This window comes from Pseudorca crassidens, chromosome 13 (genome assembly GCF_039906515.1).
Source record: "Pseudorca crassidens isolate mPseCra1 chromosome 13, mPseCra1.hap1, whole genome shotgun sequence".
Classification (NCBI taxonomy): domain Eukaryota; kingdom Metazoa; phylum Chordata; class Mammalia; order Artiodactyla; family Delphinidae; genus Pseudorca; species Pseudorca crassidens.
The window spans coordinates 74888272-74900415 of NC_090308.1; the positions used below are offsets into that span (position 1 = coordinate 74888272).

Genomic DNA, 12144 nt, shown 5'->3' on the forward strand with positions numbered 1-12144 from the left:
CACTGCACAGATGAAGTTAAACAGATTTTGTCTTGAGGAGTTTATAAACACTACAGACATAAAGGGCATAAACAGGGCCAGTAGTGAACATGTACATTAAATTAGTTAATAATGCCAATTTGTAGAGGGATAACTACATATGAAATGGGATATCATTAATGCCTTAGCCCTCAAAGGAGAAAATTTAAAACTCTACCAAATGGCATTAAAGATCTGAATAAATGGAGATCTACCCATGCATATAGATGGAGTGACTTGACAGTGTAAAACTGTCTACTCTCCCTGAATTACTCTCAGTCCCAATCCAAATGTCAGTTGTAACAGACAAATAGATTAATGGAATAGACATAAGAATAGATAAAGAAATAATAGCTATAGCTATACTATTGTATAAAGTGAACTCCTAGAATCAACAAGACTGAAAACCCTAGAGAGATGGAAATATATATGAATAAATAACAAGTATATTATCTCAGTAAGTAAAGAAGAAAATCAATGAGATACTACTTTACACCCATCAGACAAGGGAAAATTGCCCAGTTCTATAATGCTAAGTGTTGATGGGGAAACAAGAATTCTTTCACACTTGAACACTGCCATTTTGGAGGACAATCTGGCACAGTAGTTGCACATATACCAATTATGTAAGATTATCCAATCACACTGCTAAAGGAAAAAAGGGAGAATCCTTACCAGAAAAAGCACGTAAGAGAATATGTTTTTCACAACATTGTGGAAGCAGGGAATTGGAAACAACCTTGTTGTCCACCACCAGAGGAAGAAAGCTGTGGGTGCACGTTCCTGAAGATGACACAGCAGTTAGAAACAGCATCTTGATTGTGTTGATGGTTTCATGGGTATATGCATATGCCCAAACTTATCAAATTGTAGACTTTACATACGTACGGTCTATTTTCTGTCAATTACACCTTAATAAAGATGTAAAGAAATACATGGATTAGAAATGATAAGCCTCCTTCACTCTTCCCCACCCAAAGGAAATCTCTTTGGAGATTATTAGGGTGTCAACTCATAATTCTTAAATTTGCTATAAAGGCAAAGAATCCAGCATTTATCTAGACATTCCTGCACAAACTGTATTTGAAGGTAATCAAATAGTTGGTGAAAGAAAGTTCTTTATAGAAAATCACAATTAATAAATGCAATAGGAGAAAAGAATGATAAAATCTCTATTTTCCATCCTATACTGAAATAATAGATCTATAGACAACTATCATCAATGGTCCCTAAACCATGAGGTGAGAGGTGGATGAGGAACTTATCATAATTAGCAAGTCAGGCCAGCATCATCTGAATGCACTGATTAATCTAACCAAAGGAATATCATGTGCCTCCCATTATGTTACACTAGGAAATACATGGTACTATTCATGAAGTATTCTTACCAAGAAAACAAACAAACAAATGAATCAAACCAAGCCTTTAAATCTAACCACTAGGTTAAACAAGAAACATTTTAAATGATACCTCACGGACACAATCAGCCAAAAGACAAAATGTGGGAAATAATTTAGAAGAAATAATCCAGTTTCTACAAAGAAAGAAATATATATTAAAAAAAATATGGGGTGGAGGGTTGTCAAAAAAGAAAAAAAAAAAAAAGAAACAGCGTAGCTCGTAGAAACATAATGCTTGGTGAAAATGGAAGAAAAAGAGTGAGATATATTTATGTACGTTTAAAGTACATACACACAAAATGACACTACATATTTCCAAAGATGCGTTTACACTTAAGAGTATACATTAAACACATCAGAGCAGTTACCTGTTGGGGAGGGGAGGATGGGAGTGAGGAATTTGATAATAGGAGGAAATCCATTTAAAATTGCTTTTTTTTTGCCTTGACTAAATCAATGATGATACTGTGCCGTGAGCCAAAGAATAAGATTAATTCACCCTCTGCATGTATCCCCCCCTCCTCTAAAAAAGACAAGAAAGAAAACTATACACATCATAGGATGGTAACAAATTCACATAGTCTGCATATTTGGACAAGGATAATTCGAAAAACTTGCTACCTACCAATTTTATGATTAATCAGGAAAATTAGCCAGAGGGCTGTAGAATTCTTGAGAGATGAAAGAAGATCTCAGTAAAAGCTTTTCTAGTTCCCAGATTGCCAGTATATCTATTGCCCGACCATACCAAATTGATTTGTGTCTATTCTTCTTTGGAAAAGTCATCAACAAAGGAGACTCCACATCTTCTTTTAATAGCCTGTTTTAATATTTAACAAACAACCCTCTCAGGAAATTCCTTCTTATCTCTGTACTGTATTTTCACAGTTACTTTCCAGTTAGTTCTCAGAGAAGATGGATAAAAGTTGGTCTACATTTTCCTTATGATAATGCCTCATGTATTAGGAGGTATTATTGTCTCCAGACTAATTAATTTCAACTCCTTCTACCTGTCCTCTTGGGTCTTATTTATTCACCACTTTAATCATATTATTAAACTACTCCGAACTTCTCCACTTCACAGCACCGTCAAGGTAAGGAGACATAAACTGAATGCAATACTAACTCCACAATGGCCCAATGTGTGACTAATTGAGAGAGAAATTATTTCCAACTATTGCTACCAGGAGTCCTTAAAGATAATAACTAGTGGCTGGGAGATCTCATCAGCCTTTTTCTTTATGCATTTTAATTATAACAATTCCTTACATGTATAAATGTTATTGTTACAAACTGTCTAATTTGGTCTTCCAACAACTCTATAATGACAGGAAAGATGTCATGATTCTCACTGCATAGATGAGTAATGTAAACTGCAAAGAGGTTAAAGTAACTTGCCTGAGGTCACTGAGCTCTTAGGCGTTGGAGGTAGGACTTCTGATTCTAAGCATCTAGGAAGCAAGCTTGATTTCAAGCCTGTGAAGAGCTCGAATGGGAGGCAGTACAGAGCAAGAGAAAGAACATTAATTTGTTGCCAGAGGACTTGGATTGAGACTCCAGCTCTGCCACTGGCAATGGTGTGACCAGACAGGGATAATAATAGGGTTGATGTGAACATTATGGTTAAGGTGCACTCTATAAACTTTCTGTTTGTTTGGTTTTATAAATTTATGTATTTGTTTATTTTTGGCTGCATTGGGTCTTCATCGTTGCACGCGGGCTTTTCTCTAGTTGCGGCTAGCGGGGGCTACTCTTCGTTGCGGTGTGCAGGCTTCTCATTGTGGTGGCTTCTCTTGTGGAGCATAGGCTCAAGGCGCGTGGGCTTCAGTAATTGTGGCATGCGGGCTCAGTAGTTGTGGCTCGTGGGCTCGAGAGTGCAGGCTCAGTAGTTGTGGCGCACGGGCTTAGTTGCTCTGCGGCATGTGGGATCTTCCCGGACCAGGGATCAAAACTGTGTCCCCTGCACTGGCAGACAGATTCTTAACCACTGTGCCACAAGGAAGTCTCTAAACTTTGATTTTTCATGTTTTCTTTGTTCTGATGATTTGAATACATCTGCTTTAAGAAGCTATTCCAAAATAACTTTCCTTTTCTTCCTTTTAAGAAGTTATTCCAAGGTAATTTTCCTTTTCTTCTCTGTTCCCACATCACCAGTTTAATTCTTCTTGAAAATATGGTCTTTTGATGTTATCAGTTGTTTGGTTTTTCTTCCGTTTGCACCTGGAGCAACATTCCCTTGCTCCTCTTGTATTTTAGATATTTATTGACAAAATTGGGAAATAAGAAACACATTCACTCTGACACTTTTGTCCTTCCTTAGATTACACAATCAGCCTCAAAATATTAATTGACTATGGACAAAAAATGAAAAGCAATAGATATTTGTGCTCCTTTATATTTGTGGGTTTTGAAGCAGTAAAAGAGGGAGCAAATGACCACAGGCATTGAGGGAAAAATAATTAATATCATGTAACTTATGCGAGTCTGATGACTCTTTAAACCTTTAAAAGTTAGTGTTGGAGAGCAAAACCTCAGAACGTGTCAATGATCCACTATTGCAATACTTTATTGAACAGAATTGTAGTAGTTATACACCAGATTTTCCCAACTAGAGTGTCACAAAGTCTTCACAATTATAAACAATGCGTAAACTTTATTTCTTGCTATGTAGGGAATTTCTGGAAGTATCTGATTAACACTCCACTTCTAGAAAAGTCCCTCTTTTCATCCACATAATTAATTGGTCCAGGGCCTCTGTCCATGTTTCCAAAGTTTCCAGAGTCAGTGATTACTGACTTACTTATGATTCGGTTATTCAATACTTCCTTGGATTACATGAGCCAGTTTATTTTTTCTTTTGTCTTAATGTGGTAAAAACTGATACCTCTTTCACCATCCAACTAATATCTGCTACAACTAATGTTTACATGGTTGAGGTGCTGTCTGTCAGATGGGATGCTGAGCTGAGCTGGTCATGTGGAAATATGTAGAATAGAAAGTAACATTAAGCTGGCAACAAAGAAAAAATCACGCAGCATGGGAACATGTAAAAACTTTACCTAGTGAGTATTAAAGAGTACACAGTCAGGGCATCACCAACATAGTATTGAAAGAACCATCAAGTGAACTGTCTGATAACTGTCTCTGCTTTTATAGACACTGTGAGATATTATTATACAGTTGCCATTGACTGTGTTGTAATTGTTGCTCACTTTAGCTTTGCTTCAAGTCTTTAACTGTTTCAATGTGCTGCCATAGCTAATATTAAAAAGTGTGACAGGAAAATAGAAGGTATGAGGACTCAGACTGACATACAAAGTAGAAAAGAAAGAAGTTGAAACATACCATATTTTCTCAGTTCTAGTCTTTTCTCTCTTCACATTTAATGTGTCTAGAGTTGGAATGTATTTTACAGTGATAATTTCTTAAAACCCGCCAGTCATCAGGGAAGAAAAAAAGAAAAAGTACGTTGTCTTGTCATTGTCTGCGTTATGTGCAAACGTGTGTTTCGAAGGAATCTGTTCAACTTGTTATTTACTATTGCATTTTAAGTTAAATGGGGATCTTCTTTTTGTGAAGTGAAAGCCTTTCACTAAAGCATTGGACATTTATCTGTCAAAAGCTCCCAGCTGGCTTCTAAGAGAGGTAACTTTTCATTTACATAAAAACCCTGTGATTTTACTGAAATAGAAAGTGCAGGAAAAACACTGGTATTCCTCAACATGCCTATAAATTCTCCTGTCAAGTCTTAAGATGTTAAAGAGGTAAAGGTTTGAGCACGAACTATGAAATGTAGTGGGTCACCAATGCAGACCTCTTAGATGTCAGCCATGCAGAAGATTTACTCTCAAATTCTGATTTGCTGCTGAAGGAAAACATGTAAATATGTGGATAAAAGAATGATATTATTGGCAAGTTAAAATAAACTATTTTTATTTAATATAGTTAATTATAGTTAACTATATTATTATATAGTTAATTATATATAGTTAATTATTATATAGTTAATTATATAGTTAATATAGCTTAACAAATAATTTTAATCTCTTCATCTTCTAAAACTTTCAGGACATCATTAGTTAATATACACTGAAGCTTGAAGGTTTTGTAAGTTTCTATTACCATATTTTTTAAATTATCTTTTTTAGAAAAAGTTGGAAAATTTTTTATGAGAGGTTTTCACCAGGAAAACAATTGGTGATGATTAAATGTTTCATTGCTACTTTAGGAATTCTTTTTAAACTCTCACAGAGAGTGGAATTAATTGGGATTGAAACAAGAATTGATCTCCAGCCTCAAAACATTTGAATGACCTGGCTCTGAAAGAAAATAGAAAACTGTATACTTACTTTGAGCCTAGTGATAACTGAGATGGAGTGAGCATTAGTAAGGCAAATAGTAAATATAGCTGGCCGTGCACTGAGTCTTATATACCCTTGCTTTTCTTTCAGTATCAATGGACCTGACAGAATATTTAAGTGATCTTCAGCTCAGAGTTGCAAAAGTGTTGAGACTTTTTATTGTAGAATCTCTCACTTAATTGAATTCTATAGCCTATCTAGAATCTGTGGTCTATGTCCAGAATACATAGCTTTCTTAGATCTTTCATATTCTTGTTTTATGAATATGTGTCTGATGTGTTAATGTTAATATGCCCTTTTGTAAAGCAAATTTCATTATGTAAAGATGTTTAATTTTTTTTTTAAGTAATTGAATACCTTTGTTTATCAGGGCCCTAGTAAAAAGCAGTGTGGATTATTGTCGCTTGATACTAACAGATCAGATTCAGTGCCTTTGATCGGCTTGGATTTCCACAGGCATGGATCTTGAAATAGTCTCCATATCATGCTAAGATACTGCTTTAAAAAACTTGTCGCTTTTTCCACCTGTGCCACCAACTGCCCACCATTGTTCGAGGGAAGCCACGTGCAGGCATGACCAGACTTCATGATCTTTATCATTGTTATTATAGTCCATAAGTTAAGAGAATACATTCAAAGCATTTCCTACAATCATATATTACCTTTGAGATTACAACTGCTTGTATTAGATTTAGCTGCTCTTCAGCTGCCACATTTTATATCAGTATTGCATAGGTAAATGATCATTTCCTTTCAGGGAGAAAAATACTTTATCCAACACAATGGGTACAGTGGACAAACTTAAATAATGATTTAAATTAATAACTATAGAAAGAACATCTATGAAAGGTGGGTTTTCATTTACAAAAAAAGACTTGTATTTTCTAAAAAATCAGTATTTACTCATTATATTAAAAAAATTTTTTTAAATGTAGTTCTTACCAAAAAAAAAAAAAAAGAGAGAGAAAGACTTAGTAGAAAAACTCAGAATATATAGCTCTATTTATTATATTGGATAATTGGCAAGTTAGATATAGCCTCAAATATTAGTGCAGAAGACTCTTCAGTGATCAAAGAAAGCACTTCCCTCTTTAAATAAATTTTATTTTGGTATATTACTGACTCTGTTGTTATGGGTGAACTGCTTTTTAGATATACACTGCTTAATTCTTGAATTGAAGAAACCAGAATGAGAAACTGACAAAGGGAGAACTGAGTATAAGTTGAGTCTGAGACATGACAGGAAAATAAAAAGGTGAACGGATGATGGAAAATATTTTTAAAGTATGACTTCATTGTTAATGATTCTTTTCACCAGAGGAACATTCCTAGGTATGAAAAATGAAACTCAATGGAGCTTTAGATCAAAAGATGGTGCTTAATAAGCATAATTAAAAAGTAAGGAAATGGACTTTCTCATGAACATAATCTGTTTTGGAGGTTCTGGATTGTTAGAAATGACATAGAAATAATTACACTTCCCCTATATATAAATCAAGATAGAGTGAATTATTCTAGAATGATTAAAATGACTAGTCTACATCCTGAGACCTAGTGTTGCTTGACTGAAAAGAGGAAAGTAGCAAAGAAATGGTTTACTGTGAGAAAGAATGATGTGAGGCCTGAGGCCCACTCTGAGGCCTGAGTGATCTAGATTCCTAAGTTATCCTCAGAGGATAATTTTATGGGGATATCTTTCTCCTGTGCTTTTACAACGGGTCTGATTGTTCTGTTCTACTCTGCTATGCAAGTACATGGAGGACTCATTTAAAAACTCTCTGTGTATCAAATATAAGTTACAGATTCCATGTACAGAAAATATGAACACATATACAAACATGTGCACACAGTTACAAGATGTTCACAGATTCCAAAGCTCTGTGTACCTGATTCCAGGTTAAGAAACTATTTTGCAATGTCACGTATGCTATGAACTTGCTGTGAGCACAGCCTTTCCTCTGCCACTGAAGTCTACATAACTTCCATAATATGATAGTCTCGCCTGCCAGTAGGTAAAATGCTTGCTCGAGAATAGAACAGCAAAGAAGAGGAGCTTTGTCTAACAGTAGTAAACTCCAGAGGGGTGCACACCAGTATACAAAAGGAATGAACAAGCTTTAAATATTAGACAGTCTGTCGTCACTGACAGCCCCAAAGAAGTCAAACCTCAAATTTGTCTAAGGCTCAAAGTTTAGCTCTTGATTTTATGGTAGATTTGATAGACAAACGTATGCTTTATATAAGTAACTGTAGAATAATTTATATTTTTCTTCTTTTAAATGGTTAAAAAAATATGTCTTTATGACATTCCAACAACTAACTAACCCTAGGGGCAAAAAAAAAGGACACAAAAAAGAGTATGGCTGGTTTCCAAGCTTTTCTGCAAAGAACAGTGCAGTGATGAAGAAGAATTAGCCACAGCAGTTAAATCTCTTGCTTAGATTTTTTTTTTTCACAATTAGAGGATGCACTCATCATACAAAGTCTTACTGTCAAATTGATCCCAATAGCTTACACTGAACACCTTTTATGAAACTGATGGGTGAAAATTATATAAGTCAAGCACCAAGATGAATACAAAAGTGAAAAGCTTTTCTCCCCCTTGGGGAAAAGTCACGTTTTTTACAGCGTCAAAGTTTTAAAATATTACTTAAAAATTAGCATAAAGTAAGAGAGATAAGTTAGTCAAATTTGGGTGAGTTAAATATTTTAAAAGTTGAAGAATGGACTTCTGCTTTCAGCCAAGATGGAATAGTAGGGACTAGATTTACTTTCCTGACCGAAACAAATGAAAAACTGAATAAAACATATGCATCATTGGTTTTTAAGAAACTGGACATCATGAAATGAGTGATAGTGATTCTAAAAAACAGGAAACAAATGAGATGAGCACGAAGATGGTCTCAGTTTATTGCCTACAAACAGTTTCTAGATCGTGGCACAGATTGGAAGAATTCAGGTGGATACTGGGTAGTCTCTCTGAGTTCAGAAAGCATAGTTGGAGTCCAGGGAGGCCAAGGCTGCTAGAGTTTGCAGGGCACAGAGGAGAGAACTTTATAAACGGAGATATCCTACACATACTAACAAAGCTCACTCAAGAAGAAATAGATCATTTTAATGGTCATCTATCTATTAAAGATATGGAATTTTTATAGAGAAAACCCCAAGTCCAGATGGCTCTATTGGTGAATTCTACCCAAATATTTTTTAAAAGATAACAATCTTACAAAAGCTCTCTCAGAAAAGTAAAAAGAAAAAAAAAATACTTTCCAACTTATTCTATGAGACCAGCTTTACTCAGATATGAAAACCAGACCAAGACTTTACAGGAAGAAAACTACAGACTAATATTTCTCATAACATAGATGCAAAAATTCTCAATAAAATTTTAGTAATTTGAAGCAAAAAGTGGGTTCCAAGTGGGTTTTTTTCCCCTCAGGAATGCAAGGTTGGCTTAACATTTAAAAATCTATCAATGTAATTCATCACATTAACAGACTAAAAAGGAAAACCACATGATCATCTCAGCTGGTGCAGAAAAGCATTGAACAAAATCCACATCCATTCCTGATTTAAAAAAACAAAACAAAACCTCTCCACAAACTAGGAAAAAAGGAAACTTCCTTAATCCAATAAAGGGCATTTATGAAAAGCCCACAGCTAACATCAGACTTATTGGTGAAAGACTGAATGCTTGTCCCATAATGTCAACAACAAGGCAAGTATGTTAGCTCTCAATATCTCTATTCAACATTTCATTGGAGGCTAGGGTAAGCAAAAGAAAGAAAACGTTTGGAGTTTAAAAATAAAGTAAAACTGCCTTAATTCATAGGCAACATGACTTTCCTATCAGGAAAATTTTATGGAATCACATAAAATGTTTTAGAACTACTAGAGCTTAGTGAGTTTGAAGCATACAAGATCATTATACAAAATTCAACTGTTTTTCTGTATGCTAGCAATGAAAAATTAAAAATTGAAAAAATTTTGACAAAGAAGCAAAGGCAATTCAGTGGAGAAAGGATTATCTTTTCAACAAATGATAAGAGAAAATTTGGATATGCATGTGCAAAAAGTAAATTTGATCAGCATCTCACATCATACACAAAAATTAATTCAAAATGGATCAGAGTACTTAATAAAATCTAAAACTATACAACTTCTAGAAAAAACAGACTAGAAAATCTTAAGTTAGGCAAAGGTTTTATAGATATGATTCCAAAAGCATGGTCCATGAAAGAAAAAATTGAGCTTCATCAAAATTCAAAATTGCTCTTCAGAAGACACTGTTAAGAGAATGAAGAGACGAGCCACAGATTAGGAAAAAATATTTGCAAGTAATCATTATATATATCTCATAAAAATTTATATCCAGATATTTAGAAAAACATCTCTCAGGTCTCATTAATAAGAAAACAAATAACACAATTTTTTAAATGGCTGAAAGATTTCAATAGACCCTCCACCAAAAAAGATACAAGGATAGAAAATAAATACATGAATGGTGCTCAATGTCATTAGTCTTTAGGGAAATGCAAATTAAAACTATAAGATACCACTCTGTGCCTATTCAAAAGGTTAAAATTAAAAATAATGACCATACCAAGTTTTGTTGAGAATGTGGAGCAACTGAAACAAACAATTAAAAAAAAAAAAAACTAAAGTTAGGCATATCATTTTGAAACTACAGCAATCAAAGATAAAGGAAAGATGCCACAAGAAATCAGAGGAAAAAAAAAACCTTACCTATAAAGGAAAAGGGATTATAATTACATCTGACCTCTCCTCAGAAACCAAGCAAGAACAGAGTACAGTACAATATTTAAAGTATAAAGAGAAAAAAACCATCAACCCAGAGTTCGGTAGCCTGTGAAATTGTCTTTCAAAAGTGAAGGAGAAATAAAAACTTTCTCAAATAAACTGATATTGAGGATATTTGTTGCCAGTAGACCTGCCTTTTTTTATGCTAATATATGAGTGAAATGAATGTTAGTAATGATACAAGGGACAAGAGGGAGGAATTAGGATTATTAGGATTATTTTGTTATTAAAAGGTATTCACACTACCCATGAAGTAGTGTAGTTATTTGGACTTGGATTAGTTGAAAATGTATATTTCAAACTTCAGGGCAACCACTAAAAAAAATTAAAAAGATGTATAATTGATATGCATAAAGAAAGGAGAGAAAATGGAATCATATAAAATGTTCAGTTAGAACCACAAAAGGCAGAAAAAGAGTGGAAGAAAAAAAGAGGAACAAAGAACAAGGGCAACAAATAGAAGACAACAACAAATATGGTAGACATTAATCCAACTATATCAACAATCACTTTGAATATCAATGGTCTAAATGCACCAATTAAAAGACAGAGATAGAGTAGATCAAGAAATAAGACCTAACTATATAATGTACACAAGAAACCCACTTTCAATATAAAGATACACATAGATTAAAAGTAAATGGATGGAGAAAAATATACCATGCTAACGCGAATCAAAAGAAAATAGAAGGGACTTCCCTAGTGGCGCAGTGGTTAAGAATCCACCTGCCAATGCAGAGGACACAGGTTCGAGCCCTGGTCTAGGAAGATCCCACATGCCGCGGAGCAACTAAGCCCGTGCGCCACAACTACTGAGCCTTCGCTCTAGAGCCCGTGAGCCACAACTACTGAGCCCACATGCCATAATTACTGAAGCCCACGTGCCTAGAGCCCAACACAGCCAAAAATAAATAAATAAATAAATAAATTTATTTAAAAAAAGAAAATAGGAGCAGCTGCATTAATTTCAGAGCAGACTTCAAAGCATGGAAAGTTATCAGAGATAAAGATGGGCATTACATGATGATAAAGGAGTCAATTCTCAAAAACCAAAATCCTTAATGTGTATTTACCTAACAGCATAGTGTCAAAGTATTAATACATGAGGCAAAATTGACAGAACTTCAAGGAGAAATAGATCCATTCACTATCACAGTTGGAGATTTGAACAGCCCTCTATCAGAAGTGGACATATCAGCAGGCAGAAAATCAGAAGGATATAGTTGAACTCAACAACACCAAAAATCAACTGTGTATAACTGACACCTATATACTGCTTCATCCAACAACAGCACACTACACATTCTTCTCAAGCTCACATGGAACATTCACCAAAAGAGTTCATATTATAAGCCATAAAACATACCCTAATTTAAAACAATAGAAATCAAACAATGTCTGCTCTCAGACCACAATGAAATTAAACTAGAAATCAATAACTGAAATATAACTGGAAATTCCCAAAATATGTGAAGATTAAACAACGTAAATAACATAGGAGTCAAAGAAGAAATCTCAGGAGAAATTTTAAAATATTTTGAACT

The 12144-nt window shown here is 34.5% G+C and overlaps 1 protein-coding gene across 1 annotated transcript in view; it reads right to left on the reverse strand.

Annotated features, from left to right (window-relative positions):
- Positions 1-12144, reverse strand: part of LOC137204902 (uncharacterized) — a 49658-nt gene that overhangs the window by 23901 nt on the left and 13613 nt on the right. Inside the window, exon 4 of the mRNA XM_067702903.1 lies at positions 694-801. Coding sequence (XP_067559004.1) covers positions 694-801 — 108 coding nt within the window. The remainder of the gene's footprint in view (positions 1-693; positions 802-12144) is intronic.